At 37.8% G+C, this 15,795-nt stretch overlaps 1 protein-coding gene across 2 annotated transcripts; it reads right to left on the bottom strand.

Annotated features, from left to right (window-relative positions):
* Nucleotides 1-37: 37 nt before the first annotated feature.
* Nucleotides 38-15,647, bottom strand: LOC141429597 (uncharacterized). Of its 2 annotated transcripts, none has more exons than XM_074089983.1 (15): nt 15,549-15,647; nt 15,373-15,446; nt 14,904-15,103; nt 14,007-14,127; nt 12,441-12,670; nt 11,583-11,731; nt 10,092-10,259; nt 8,954-9,126; nt 8,514-8,661; nt 7,680-7,808; nt 6,737-6,873; nt 6,432-6,539; nt 3,752-3,896; nt 2,358-2,483; nt 38-1,791 (listed from the first exon to the last, which is right to left on the bottom strand). In XM_074089983.1, the coding sequence occupies exons 2-15, from the start codon at nt 15,405-15,407 to the stop codon at nt 1,390-1,392; spliced, it is 2,271 nt and encodes a 756-aa protein (XP_073946084.1). In that variant the 5' UTR covers nt 15,408-15,446; nt 15,549-15,647; the 3' UTR covers nt 38-1,389. The 2 variants fall into 2 exon arrangements, with proteins under 2 accessions (XP_073946084.1, XP_073946085.1); XM_074089984.1 differs by having other exon boundaries at nt 15,526-15,637.
* Between the last annotated feature and the right edge of the window lie 148 nt (nt 15,648-15,795).

Below are 15,795 nucleotides of genomic sequence, written 5' to 3'. Positions count from 1 at the left end.
CTATTAGGCTATGGATGATCAAATAAAACACATCAAAGTTTAAGCTATGACAATATATTACAACATTAAAATTAAATTTAAGGCCCGTAAGTACCGTAAGGCGCATGTATCGCATTTCGGCAGGTACTTATATTGCATCGACCTTTATCAACAACCTTTAAAACAAACTCCCTATACACATTGAATACTGAAAATTAAGTACGATACAACATTATCACGGAGCAACATTTAGACTAAAAGCTGCTCTTAAAACGCTTCAAATGGATGACATGATCAATTCCAGTTGATCGCAAATAATTTTAAATAACCTACTGACATAATTAACATTTAACCACGGAGGGATATCAATTAAAGTTTAAAAATACAAATGTAAAAGTCCAAAAGTAAAATAGTGACAAATTCAAACATTATTAAACTAATTAAATCAAATTATACTTCTCATCAATACACAAATTATAATTATGTTATTATATTAAGAGATTCAAATATTTACATCGAGTGCACATGCAGTAGTCAGGCGTAAAAAATATAAAAATATCACGTGTCTAAAATATTTAATTATATCTCGTTAAAGCACAGCTTAGTTTATCCATTGCAATATTATTCCGTGATAGCACAATATTAAACTTAGACTTATTGCGTAGACAAGAAGACAATAAAGATCTGGACACAAGTCATCCCAGTAAGATATTGGTTTACTTTACACCATGTCGAGACTAGGTCGTGCACAAACGTGGCACGGTGACATCTATATCATACTCTTGTATGAATTAATTCATAGTTGACTCGACCGGACGGTGGGAATTGCTTCCAGGCTCTAACCCAGCCTTGTCTAGACAAGAGATTTCATAACAAAAATATTAGCCAGGCGCCCCAAAGCTACCCGTCCACAAAATAGTGAAGAAGGTATGCCTCCGCTTGCCCGATGTAGTATGAATATAGCATAGGGCAATCTCAATGTAACCGAAATGGGCCGAACACAGTTCAGCCCTAGTACAGTGTAATGTAAACCATCCACTATTATAAAGTACTGGGATGGCATTATGTCTGGATTAACTTTTCATCCGCCGACCACAAGGAATACGTCGATTTGCTTTTAAAAAAATTTTTTCACCCTTTCAGTAAAGATTGTGGGCAAATTGGACGCGTTGTTCAGCCAGTGTTAAATACTTATCTTTTCGGACTTCTCAAAAATATATACTAAGCCCTTGTCACTTAAACAATAAGAGCGTGTAGTACATATTTTTGAAGCGCTGCGCAAGACATATATTTACACTAGACTGTTGATCGATTACTTTCTAGGTTTAAACTGTGCTTACGTATCTTTGTTCTCAACTAAAAACAGAATAAAACATTGCATTGTGCAGACTTTGCAGGTTATCATCGATTTCAACCGATAGGCTTTGCGGTTCCGGCCATGCCCGTTTTGGATCTCAACATGTTGCTTGGTGTAGTTTTGAAAGCCAGGTTGTTGGTAGAGGCGGTTCGCTGCATATTCGTCTTAGCCGCACTAAGGGGCGCGCGGGGAGTAGCGAATCCATCATTTAGTTTTAAAGCTGATCTAGTAAGCCGCGTGGGGGTATACAATAGGTTACTCTTAGGAGTTGCGGCGAGGTTATGATGTAAGTTCTCCTTTCCAGTCTTAGGCGTCATGGGACCTTGCTTTAGTGGGGTTTTCTTAGGGGTATAACTTTCATCGATGGTCGCGTGACAAACGATCATGGGAACGTTTCCTTCTAACAGCTTCGGTACCATGGAGCTCCGACTTTCTTGTTTTTCATTTATGCCATCCTGAAAATATTTTCATATGATATTTTCAAAAACAATATAATGACTACCTGCCCACAGAATTTAACTTTCCCTAGACTTGAGCATTTGGATAAAAAATATCTGGGTGAAAAGTGATTAGTGCGCGAAAATAGTAGTAACATAATTCACAATTATGTAATCCAAAATGAATTTGTTTGGCAAGTTTAATTTTCCCAAAAATTTTATATTATGCATTCATAAATGGTTACCACGTTTAATGAGAATAAGCCCAAAATAAAGTATTAATGAAACAATTCAATGGTGCGTGCGAAGTTCCCAATCCGCACTGGGCCCGCGTGGGAACTATGGCCCAAGCCCTCTTGTTCTGAGAGGAGGCCTGTGCCCAGCAGTGGGACGTATATAGGTTGGGATGATGATGATGAAAGTATTAATAACAAGCGCTCCAAAATAATACTAAAACCAGCTTTATCAGCTAGTGTAACACGCAATGTTATATTCTCTTCTTCAATTAGACAATAACAAAATTAAAAGAAGCCTTAACAATTAGTTTACTTCACAGTTGACGCGACTCATGCACGATCATTTACCTTAAAGTCAGAGTAACTAGTAAGCTTCGTCGTCTCCATAAGCGGATTCTTTCTCGCATTTTCCGATGATACGGTGTTCCGCGCGCCGTTGGAGCGACGGCCGCCGCTGCGCCGCTTGCCGATCGACTGTTGTGAGGCAAGTATCCCGTTAGCTTACAAGTTTCTAGAATCTAGAAACTCCTTTTTCAGCTAAAATCTAGATGATAGAGCCGAAATTCCAACGCAAGAAACCTTGGACGTTGATCGAGTTGTCTAGTTTCCCAAGCAGTTTCGGGGAGAGAATTTGTGATTTCGTTTTAGATGTTAGCTCTTTGACAGTGGTAGTAGCAACCGAAGCCTGTGCCTTTTAAATTATTAAAGATTTTACAAAATAGATTGGAGCAGTAAGTCGACCCGATAAAGTTTGTGGAGAACATAATGTATTTGCATTTGAACCACATTTTGCGCAAAACAACCAAAGAATATCAAAACGATAGTGTTTAATTTTGCAAGCATTATTTTAAATCTCATTAGCACATCAAGTTCTTTTATCCACTGTTTTATAAAAGCGCTTCCTGAGCGCCTTACGGATTTTTCACCGAATATATTTCGAACTTAGTATAATTATACTTATGAATAGACAGGTGTATTATAATAAGTAGTTTTTGTTAGTAGTACATATATTGTAATGCTAAAAACATGCATAAGCTACACATTGAATGAAACGCCATAATGATAATAACTCATTAAGTTAACAATGTGGTCTTGGTTATCCAAACAAAACAACATGCTAAAGATGCAACAACATAATTAGTAAAAACCACAACACACACACCATAACATAACACACGATTAGCACAAGCTTTCATATTGTTCTAAAACAGGTAAAGTTAAAACTATGCAGGCAGGTAGACTATAAGATTAAACTTGCAATAACATCCAGAATCATGACAAAAAGTTTAGTCGCTGTTGTAAGATACAGATTAATACCATGTAAGGTTATATTCCCTTATTCATAAACACTTGTACAGCTCATGTTAGTTTAACATTCATTATCTTTATCAGACATTTTGACATTTACCTTTACCAAACAGACAAAAACAATTTAGTTTTAGCAGATTTGTTTGTATCTTTGTATGAATAACGGGTTTAAAAGTTCGGATAGTTAATGCAACTATAGGCGCACGTCATACCAGGACCACCAAGGAGCCAATTTTTGAAATTAACATTTTAATGAAGAAAACTTACGTAAAATTTAAGGTGGTTAAAGTGAAGCACACGACCAAATGCCAAGCACGCTCGCGAGATGCGTCAAATATAAGAATACACTTCAACTAGTTTGTTAGTATAACTGGTAGTAAGATCGTTTTACTTTTTCTTTCTCATTTGAAACATTCTGGTTGTACTGTACGTACCGTGCGTTTGTGTTTGAGAATGCTGCCGTTGGCCTTAGGAGTCTTCTGCGTGTCGCCTCCGTATTCCAACTTCCTTTTGACAGTAGCGCCGTTACTCTCCGCTTTAACCACCAACGCCTTCGTTGCTAGTCGTCCGCTGACTCGCCTATAAAAATAACCAAACAAATATAATAAATGTGAAAACAACGCACTGTCTGTGCATTCGTTCTTTGATGAGATCATAAACCCGATATTGGAGACACTAGATGAGAAAATAATTTCAATAAATAGTAATGGAGACTGGAGAGAGATTTAGTACAAAGGCACATGCCTGTGCCACCAGACTCCTGAGGACAGGATCCAAAGCCACAGGGTTTCTTCTTGTAACTTGTAAGTACTTTTACAATAAACATTTTGTTTTCAAAAGTACCTGAGCAACCGAGCTTTGCTTGGGTTAAAACTCGAACTCACGCGATTTCCCAGAGACAATGTGATCGAATTTAACAATACAATACAATACAAATATTCTTTATTGCACACCATAAAGCAGTAAAAAAACTTATAATATAAACACTTAGATTCACGGTCCCGAGGTTCACGGGGTTTAACGTAACCGAGGCGAGACTAAAAAAATTACAACTGTTTCCGCGGCTACAAAACCAATATTCCTTTCGTTCAAGAATGTCGCTAGGTCTCATACAAGCCCGTGTGTATAATAAAAATGGTCTTGAGTATCTCTTCGTAACATACGCGTATTTTATTTTCTTTTCTACCTATCTGAATCCCACTAACATTATAAATGCGAAAGTTTGTAAATCTGTTTGTTTTATTTGTTACGTCTTCACGTCTAAACCGCTGTACCGATTTTGATGAAATTCGGTATACAGATAGTTCGAGTCCCGGGGAAGGACATAAGATAGTTTTTAGGCCGGAAAATTGCATAGTTCCCACAGGATAGCGATAAACGAATTTTACGCGGACGGAGTCGCGGGAAACAGCTAGTAAAGAATAAATCTAAAGAGATGTTACAAAGGAGTCGTCAGGTTACTTGTTTATGCTCTCAGAGCTTTTGATATCTACTTTATTCCGGTAGAAATCGTATATGCTAGACCAAAAGGTATATATACATTTTTGTGTAACATTTTTTCGAACTGGAAAATTCGTTTTGTCGTAATTAAAGTGTTGTCTTAAAAACCAACCAAACCGTACCAGTAGCATCGCACAATGAAACTTACATAATTTTATATAACTCAAACTACAGACTATTCAAAAAATATTTTAAAACAATAGATCGCTAATCTAATGACTAATGAATAATAATCAGCCTTACTTAACTACAAAAGCAGTAACAGTATGTCTCATTCCTTCTACATTACATAAAGCGCTACTATGAATGTAACATTTAGCTTTGCTAGTGACTTGCCTGCCGACCCGGTGTCATAGTCACGTTCGTCACTCGCTACCGAGCGAGCGCTGAAATAGCCAACAAGGAATGAATAATACTGTTACATACGAAAACTTGGGTACTTGACACCATTAAAACAGTCTGTTCGCCGATATTTGACAAAAAAAAATACAAAAATCAGAGGTTCTTAACTCATTACAAATGCAGCCCGCTAATTACGTATTTAACCGATAAAATCATACTGTATAAACAGAAAACAACACGTGAAAACTCAACCGATGCACTCTACGAAATTATAATATGGCCGCCGCGTCCGCACGTCATCTCGCACGGTTGATAAGATCTGAATGCCTGGTATAGGTAACGCCACGAGAGTTGAAGTAATACACAGCAACTTGAAGAAGAACTGATTTCATAAAAGGAGGATGAATGAGTGAATATCAAAATCCCGCTTTCATTACATGATATGTTGTTGTGTGCGTGACCTCAACTGTGGTGGCACTACCTATACCACGAAATTCAGTTCATACAGCGTCATAAAGCGAGCGAAGCGTCGTGATTCCGAGACGATATCATAATCATAATGTTTATCAAGTCTCTGCGAATAGACTGTAGTTCCAAGACACAACTCTAATAGAAAAATATCACTATTTTGCCCTTAAAAAAACTTTGATTTTTGCGCTCGTTTGTATCGATACAAACGCAAGTCGAACGCTCAGCTAAGGCAAGGAAGCCAACACGTTTTAACCTTACACACGATCCTTGCGTTTGTATCGATACAAACGCCACGTTTTTCGAACGCAAGCGTTAGAATCACGTGTTAGAATCACATTTTGAGTTTCTTGCCGGATTCTTCTCAACGGAGGTGTTTCCGAACCGGTGGTAGATTTTTTTTTTGACATTCATAAGTGCTTGTTATGGCCTAAATTGAATAAAGATATTTTGACTTTGACTTGGACTTTTTGTATCGCGTCTGTACGTGGCATCATAACTGAAAAAGCAGATGAACCGATTTCGATGTGGTTTTCTAGCGATGGGTCTTAGATGTTTCATCAAAATCGGTTTAGCCGTTTTTGAGATAATAAACTTTGAAACGAACTAAAAGAATTTCTTTGCTCACCCGCAGGTGACGCAGGTGGTGAGGTCACGCGGTCGCGGGTGAGCAAAGATTTTTTTTCATTGAGATGGACCTCCGCAAAGTAACGCCTGATTAAATAAATTATTTAAACTTTGAAATTACAATGTTAGGGGGTTTCAACTTTTTCAAGTTGTTTAGCTTATGTTAGTGTTGCTTACCTCTTAACAGTGGATATGGCTGATCGCTTGAGTGCAGACAAATTGCTGGTGAGAGCGGAGACGGCTTTCGTGGCGCTGCCCGTGATGAGCTGACGCTTCGTCGGCGGCCTGCGGGGGAAAGACTGCTTGTAATCTAATGATCTATTCTATATTACAATGTTATCAGAAAGTTACTGCGTTTATCTCACTAATATTATAAATTGGTCGATAACTTTTCTTGTCAAACTACTGCTATTTATGTCCCTCGTATTTGAAGTGCTAATACCGTTGATTGTGTGCAATACGTCATGTTTATTGTATGTTACCTAGTCCTCTCGGCAGTGTGCGCGAGTCCGGCGGCGGTCCGGTTGCGCTTGCCGAGCGGCGAAGTAGCCAGCGAGCGAAGCAGCGGGTTGGACGGCGTCAGGGCTTGCTTGCGCGCCGACAGCTTATTATGGCGCTCCTGAAACACGACACTTGTAAAACAAGGACCCTTGGGCTGCGTACGCGCAATGCGGTGAACCGTGCGGTTTTGGCGCGCCATCTAATAAATAAATAAATATCATGGGATACTTGACACCAATTGACCTAGTCCCAAACTAAGCAAAGCTTGAAATATGAACACTAGGCAAACGGATAAACATACTCTCTCTCTCTTTCTCTCTTTGCAAAGTATGGCCAGAGAAAGAGACGGCGCGTTAAAACCGCACGGCTAGCCGCATAGTGCGTACGTAGCCTTGCTCACCTAAGTCGCCTTAATGAAAATAAAGACACAGTGCACACACTACACAATAGTACATTGTGTCTTAACGCATTCACTGCCACCTGACTTCCACTGGTCCCACAGACGCACGTGTGCTTTCAAAATGTGTGAATAATTATGTGCGTCGGTGGCAGTGAATGCGTTAAGGGCGGTAAATAAGGAATTACAAACGATAGAAGAGATTTTGATCGTGAAAGGGTTTTACACTCAGTTAATGCTGGACTAATAACGCACTAACTGATTTGTTGAAATTAGAAAATTTGCGGCTTCCATACATTGTAGAAATTAAATCGCAAACTGTGTGGAAATTGCAAATTTTATTTGACTATTTTCATCAAATAAGTTAGTGCATTACACTGTCTAGCATTAACTGAGCTTGTAACGCATATTTTGTATCACGGTCAAAATTTCACCACGTAGAGTGAACATACAAATATAAAGTCGCTTTACGAATGAGCAGGCGTAAGCCTTTATTTCAGTTTCAATAACGCTGTATTTTAACTTACAGCCTTTCTGGACTCCTTTTCTTCTTCTATTTGCTGCATTAGCGGAACCCCGTCCACAGTGAAGGTGTTGCCAGTTGTCGCCTCGTATTCTGCGACCATCTCCCTTAGTTGTGCTTCGATTTTTGGGAGCTAAACAAGCGGAAATAAACAGAAATTAACAAAAAAAACTTGATTTCAATGTTTTGCTCTATTTGTCGATCCTTGTTTTTTGGATTGCTCCTCTACCACTCAAAGGTTGACTGGCAGAGATCCCTGCAGGGATAAGTCCGCCTTTGTACTTAACATAACTTTTATTTATGTAACCTTTTTGTTTTTCCTTTTTGTACAATAAAGAGTATAAACAAACAAACAAACAAACAATTTCACGGGCAAACGATTTTTTCATTTCTAATTACGCGTCCTGTTTATCATTAACTAAACTAACGACTACAAAATATGTTACTTCAGTATTTTAGTTATGGAACTTTGCATCAATTTAACATTACAGCTAATTCCTCCTGATTCCCGACGCTAACGATGACATTATTGTCTTACAAGTATATTATTTTCGCAAAGGGCCGACAATGCATCTCTAATTCAATTTATGTTATGAGTGTCCATGGACCGCGGTGATTCCTTTCTATCAGGTGACCCGCCTACTCGTCTTCCCTCCTATCATATAACAAAAAAAACACTGAACTATTTCTACACACTGTAAAAGTTAGCTCTTTAACAACCTGAGTGACCAGCCACTATCTCTTCGACACATTCCAACTCTTTTACTTTTTAGGGAAACCACACGTCGTGGTAGGCATCTGAAACGCATGGTCTCAACCATACAGCTGTCTCACTCACATTAGTCTCGATGGCCTTCCGCTCCTTTTCTTCACGAAGCAAGTTTCCGCCGCGATTGTGGTAGCGGCCGGGCTCCGACGCGCGTGCGTCCATCTCGGCTTGCTTCAGCCACAAGTTCTTGCGAGTTACTACCAGATCGAAAATATTTCTGTAACAAGAGAGATTGAACTCTTTTAAGACAAACACAAACTTGTTTACAGGGTTCGTGTTTAAAATTCGAAACACGGCATCTGTGTGTGACACGTTGAGCTAATTGGACACGAGGGAACGTGTATGATGGGAAGTTCAAGATGTTCATAAAAAGTGTCCAGAGATCAGTTTGTAGGCATTTTGCGTTGGTGCCCTTACCTATGCCCTCAGGGCCTAGAATGTTCAGTACTGAACATTTAAAACTACTAATTGATGCCCCCAAGAAACGGTTAGTATTCTGATTTACTTACTTATGCTCATTGTAGAACTTGGTAATCTTCTCTAGGTACATTTCATGGAGAGTCAGCGTGTCTTCAGTGAAGATGTCTTGATAGTAGTGGAGGAATTCCTCGCGCTCACGGCTTGAGTACATTATATTGTCCCACATCAGCTTTATCTTTGTGCGCATGTTGGCCACAAACACCTGGATGCAAAAAAAATATAAATTTCAATGAGATGCTTAACAAAAACTGCAAACTAATTATTACTATCATATGCTCGAACTATGGAGAGAGCTATGCTTGGAGTTTCTTTACGCGATAGAATCTGGAATACAGAAATTCGTCGAAGAACTAAAGTCACTGACATAGCTGGAAAAATATGCAAATTGAAGTGGCAATGGGCAGGCCACATCGCTCAAAGCATAGATAACCGTTGGGGGAGAAAAGTCCTCGAGTGGCGACCACGAACCGGAAGACGAAGCGTTGGCAAGCCTCCCACAAGGTGGACTGACGACATCGTGAGAGTTGCGGGAAACCGGTGGATGCAAGTGGCGAGTTGTCGTTCATTTCATTGTGGCGTTCTAAGGGGGAGGCCTTTGTCCAGCAGTGGACGTCTTCCGGCTGATGATGATGACTATATCATATATGAAGTGGTATACAGATTGATCTAGACAAAATAAAATAATCTACACAGAAGGTTCAAATTACGATACATTCAACCATGCAAAATATAATAGCGAAAGTTACATTTGAAATAAAGTTATTTTCGGGTTTATGATGAAGGTACAAATATAATGAGAAAAAACACATTTATTAAAAGACCTACTAAATAACTAAGGGACTACTTAGTAATTTAAACGCCGATGGTACCTACTAATTTAGACGCGATTTGATTTACTTACTGTTACATTGACGTCACAGTTAACCAGTCTATTTGAGTCTGTTTATATTTAGTTTTTCAATTTGGAAAATAAAAAATTTAGTCAAAATGTTATATTATCTGCCCTTCAATTGTATGGATTTTCAACATCCCACAATTGAGTGTATTTTAAAAACCGCTAGTCGGGCTCGTACTGCGAAACACACGCACACATAGGCGACTGCGCAGTGGAGTATTCGCCGATAATTGCCAACGGTAAACAGAGCATCATCTTTATAATAATCTCACCTGAATTTTCTGCCGTTTAATCTGCTCACATCTCTTGATTTCCTCCTTGATGGCAGCCTCAGTGGACGGAGTGCATCCTGGGTGGGCTTGAAGGAAGTTATCCCGATAGATTTGGTCCTCATCCAGGCACTCCCATAGTCTTGATAGACGCTCGCGCAGCTCTAATACCTGTTAAAGATTTTTGAATCATAATGTAAAAGAAAAATTGGCGCCGACAAGTGAACACGTTGTACTTTATTTAATTTATTTATTTCTTCATTTAATACCTACTCTGTTAATGAATTTCAGACATTAGTTTTTAATTATTTTATTGTTTTATTCAAAATTGAACATTATAGTTTCGCCAATTAATGTCTGTTTGTGTATTCAGGACTATTGTAGTATGTAATTTTCGGATATATAAGTAACTATGACATGTACAAATTATGATGTAATTTTATACTGAATGCATAAATAATAATAATCTAATCTAATTACAACAACTGTACGAAGTGAATGGCTTGCCAGTTCGTTCTACCTACAAACCAAAAAAAAGTGTGTAGTATTCAAAGTTTCAAGTCATTTTGGCAAGTTCTAAGAATTAAGTTTATGAGTTCCTGTATACCAACTTGAAGCCGTAATACAAATTTACTCAACGTAATGGCAACTACTTGACGTGTCGACGTGTGGTAATAATTACAGTTATGACTAAATAATTATTTTCAGAGAACTAAACTAATATTGTTTCATCTGGTAAGAACGTTTTCTAATATCAAGAGCGCAACGCCGTGAGTAAAAATGAATTAATAAAAATATTATGAAATTGGTAAAATGTCACATTTAATAACAAATGTAGGTACTTTTTTTTTCTTATAACGAACCAAAAAATACGTGAGCCTTGGACTAAAAGAGACTAAAAAGCGAACCAGAGAAGAATATTCACCATCTCGTTTTACTTAAAAGAAGAAGTGGTAAATACCATTGATTTCAAGTGTGTTAGAAAATATGGTAGCGGGCACGACGCCAGCGGGCATCGGCGTGGCGAGCGTGTTCTCTGTTCATTGCGTGTGCTGCCAAGTAAACACTGCGGCGAGCATTTCGGCCGCGCAATGAAAAGAGAACACGCTCGTCGCACCTCTGACCGCTGGCTTCAAGTCCGCCGCCTTACGCCTCAGGGAGGCTACTACGAAATTAGAATAGTTCGTATCGCACCGTCCCTCTCACTCTCGCATTAAATAATATTTTATCGTCAGCGGGAGACGGCAAGATCATCATCATCATCACTAGCCTATAGCAATCCACTGCTGGATATAGGCCTCTCCCAATGAGCGTCATTGGGCCCTGTCCTCGGCTAGACGCATCCAGCTTCTACCAGCGGCCTTACGACGGCAAGATACTAAGTTAGAATTTTGCAGTTCGTAGTATAGGGTCATAGGTCTCTGAGCAGCTGTGATCTAAACTACGCAAGTGCTCTCTGACGCGAATTACTCGAGAACTAAAATCTCTACATACCCTGTTATTGGTCTGGTCGTACTTCTCCTGTAGATCCTGGCGAAGCTTAGCTAGGCGGTCCATGTTCAGGTCAGTCACCTTGAAGTCAACAGACAGGGAGCTGACCGCAACATGCTCAAACTTATTCTGTGGTTTGATTTGTAGTTTTTCTGTAATTTTAATGTACAATTTGTACTTTATAAAGTGCATTTGGCCGTTATTATTAGTGTTAATTGGTCCTTTATAAAGTATGTGAGGGCTCAGGAGGATATATAATGTCCTACTACTGGGCAAAGGCATTGAAAGTAGCCTTTATGTCCCACTGCTGGGTAAAGGCCGAGGTCGTTATAAACCGCCGCCAAACGACAGGAGACAACGACCAGTTCCGAACATTCACGACCACAGCATTAAGATGGCGCGGGCGATGGTCTGCTACGCGCTGGGGCTGGCGGCTCAGAACGACCAGGGCCTTAGAATGAGAGGGATTGCGACGCAGTTCCCACATGGGCCTGGTGTGGATTGGAAATTTCACAAACCAATGAATTGCTTCGTATGTTTGTCCAGGTTTCCTCACAATATATTTTTTTCCTGCAAAACTCACTACTAAATTTCAAATTTAATTTCGCAAATTAATTTCATAAACTTAGAGATGCGAGCCTGTATATGATTTGAAAGTTAATATTTACTTCACAATTTGGTTTTTGTTTTTTTTTAATGCTATTTTCTCATGGTACTTTTTGTTAATTGTACTTGCAATATGTTTCCATTTACATTATGTATACCGAATTCCATCAGTGCTAAAACTGGGTGAAATTTGACTGGCAAGATTTGCATTGCACAACAACGCAATGGAAAACTAAAAAAGCTTGCAATTATTACCCATAATATCCTTGATCTCAATCTGTGTGTGCAAGAATATTTCAGCTCGTTTGTCCCTCTCTGACTGCAACACTTCAAGATGGTTCCGTAACTTATCCAACTCCTCCTGAGGAGGCAGCGGGATATCCTGAAGCTCATGGAAGGTGACACCAAGTTTCTCAGTCAGGTCATGCTGCCATTCCAATAGGCGGTTAATTTCCGTCCGGCGTTGTTCCATCTGTTCTCTATAACTAAATTGGGAACGAGAATAAGATATGAAAAAAACATTTCACTTATATCATAAATGAGAAAGTTTGTAAATCTATCTGTATGTTTGTTACCTCTTCACATCAAAATCGATTTAGATGAAATCTGTATACAGATAGTTTATGAGTCCTGGGGAAGGACGTAGGATAGTTTAGTCCTGGAAAATGTCATAGTTCCCTCCTAGTTTAACTTAAAAAAAACTTACAGCATCAAATACCACACATCTGAATAAGAATAAAATAAAAAGTTTTATTTTTTTTTTTTCAACCTTTTAGGTATGAGCTGTTCAGTGAAGGAAAACATTGTGTGAGAAACCAACTCACATCTTCGAAACATTTCTACGGGTTACTCTTGAATTTCCCTTTTCGCCAAATGACAATATAGCTCAAACGTCTGGATTGTGTAATGTCTTTGTTGCTATATAGACATGAACGCTAAATGAATCTTTAGCAAAACGTCTGGATCTTAGAATGTTACAATTTAAAATATTCTAGTAGCGAAACATCATTATCATAGAATGTCTTTATTACTTAAAAGACATAAACGCTAAATGGCCCGGTAGCGAAACATTTGAATCTCAAAATGTCTTAATTAGTAAATAGACATGAACACCAAATAGCCCTAGCCCGTTAGCAAAATGTCTGGATCTTAAAATGGCAAGTGTTGATATGACACTTGATAATTCAAACTCCTTTCAAATTTTGGAAACAAGAAGTAATTTTGTTTGTTTTCCCATGTTAATGTTCTTTTTTACCAATAAAATATATTGAAGAAAAACACATACATTTTATTTATCCATACTAATATTATAAATGTTACTTTTTCATGGGTAAATTATGTACTGAAGCGATTTTAATGAAATTTGGCATGTAGCTTAAGCCCTGGGGATGGACATAGGAGACATAGGACTGGTATACCAGTAGTGTGACTCATTATTTTTCTAGACCAGACTTTTTGCTACTAACTCGTTCTGTGGTCATGACAGTCAACTAATGTTGCTTTAGACATATTAAGTATTCTTATTATACAGACAATTTTAATTTCCAGACGTTTTGCTAATAACTCATTTCTACATGTGAATTTCTTTGCACTAGTCCTGCATTGGAACTACAGCCTAAATCTATCCCTAGTGGTGGTATATTTACAGTTTTTTTTATTTCCGTTAACCTAGACAGAGTGCCTGATTCTTTAAATAAAAAAATGTATTTTTGGAAAATAGGTAATAACTACAGTCATAAAAAGGTCAAATTGTTAAATTCCAACTATATTGCCAGAGATGATGATGTTGAAGAAATGAACTCAGTGACAAATAAAACTCACCCTGAAATCTGGTCTTCCAGCTCCTTCTTATACTCAAACAGCATCATATCATCCTTGTAATCTAAGATGGTGATGTCCACAGAGAGGTATTGGCTCAGCTTTTTTGTTTCTTCTTTCAATTCTATAATAAAAATTGGGAAAATATTTTTGTCAAAAATATATTAATTTAATGTTGTGCTGCTCAAATGTGCAATAGTTGGGACACAAAATAAGTTCAAGGGAATTACAGACCTTGACAACGTAACAAATTTAAAAAAAACTTTTGTTTCACACCAGCAGTTCAACTCTACTCCCAAAACAATAAGTAATATTTTTTTTTATTTACAGTGAAAACCATAATAAATAAGCAATAAGTATTTCTTTGTTATACACGGTTGGTTGTTATAACTTATAACCAGTTCTTTTTTTTTTCTTAGGCTTTTGATCATTATTTAGCTTAATTTAGCCCATAGAGATAAGTAAGTTTTAAAATTCACTGGTTAATAAAAAGAAATGTAAAAAAAAATTGTCATGATTTCTTGAACCATGCAGCAGAACTTTTGCTTATTTACATAAGATTGCCTTGGTACTGTCAGGGCCAGATCTGTCAGGGAGAAACAGGATATATGCTCTAGCTAGGCAATAATTTTAAGGGGGTACCTATTACAAAATGTAGCGAGGTTGTGTGTGCCACACAAATACATTTACTTTTACCCCAATTTGCAAATTTTATAGATCCAGCCCTGTGTAATGAGTATAGGAAGTGCCATGAGAATTAAAGTGAATGCACACACACACACACACAGCTACAAAAAGCAGTAATTGCACAAATGGAGAATGGATTAATTGAATGAGTAAATGTAAAAATCCTTCCTTGTCTTGTTGTTAGATAATATTTATTATTATTGATAGAATTACCTTCCACCTGATGCTGCATAACTTTCAGTTTCTGCTTAGTCTCATCCAAAACATCGCTGTGGAGATCCTTCTCAATTTGGACCAGCTTCTGAATATTGTTAACCTTCACATCATACTCTACTCCAACATGAGACCAGTTCAGCCATAGTTGTTGCATTAGGTGGCGAACATTTCTTGATACTTCTTCGGTGACATTATCACTGTAAAATATATTCCAATTTTAGAGTTGCTTCATCCACAATGAAACTACCATAAAACAAAACCCTAAGTAACAAATTGGTCAACAAGGGGGACAAACAGCTATATAGAATTTAAATACAACGTTGGGAAGTAACGGTTATCCTAAAATTTACATGGGACTTTCAGCCCTCGCACGGAATAGCTAATTTGTCTATGCATGACAATTATATCGAGAGATGGATTATGTAATTTTAATTCAAGAATTTTGAATTTATTTGATTTTACTTACAATAGCTTGTATACATCTTCCGTTAACGCAATCATTTTCAGGCTTGTTTCTCAACACAGAACACAAACATTCACCTAAATAAAAGCAACAATAGAAAATATTAAAATTACAACACAGTCGACACTTTTATCAATAACGTAAAACATTTACAACATTAAAAAAGCATTTCATTTCACCGAGGCACGAATCACGACACGAACGTTGATTTTTAGTTTTTTGAAAAGCAAACGTTACAAAAGTAAAACTGTGTGTTCTTTTCTCTGATTGGTTAGCGTTAGCGGTCACCACAGGCAGTCACAGACAAGATTCATACGTTCAGAAATACATCAACAAAACAAAACCACCACATAAGTTTCTATAGTTTTTTTCTGTTCCGTGCATAAATCTCACTAACTGAATACCAAAAATTTAATTTAATTTAAA

Source organism: Choristoneura fumiferana, chromosome 7, assembly GCF_025370935.1.
Source record: "Choristoneura fumiferana chromosome 7, NRCan_CFum_1, whole genome shotgun sequence".
Taxonomy (NCBI): domain Eukaryota; kingdom Metazoa; phylum Arthropoda; class Insecta; order Lepidoptera; family Tortricidae; genus Choristoneura; species Choristoneura fumiferana.
This window is presented reverse-complemented; position numbering and strand designations above follow the sequence as displayed.

Coding starts and splice junctions, on each gene's coding strand:
- LOC141429597 (XM_074089983.1), bottom strand. CDS start 15,407: ATGATTGCGTTAACGGAAGATGTATACAAGCTATT. Junction 15,104..15,372: donor GAAGATGTATACAAGCTATT/GTAAGTAAAATC, acceptor TATATTTTACAG/TGATAATGTCACCGAAGAAG. Junction 7,809..8,513: donor GGAAGGCCATCGAGACTAAT/GTGAGTGAGACA, acceptor CCGCTTGTTTAG/CTCCCAAAAATCGAAGCACA.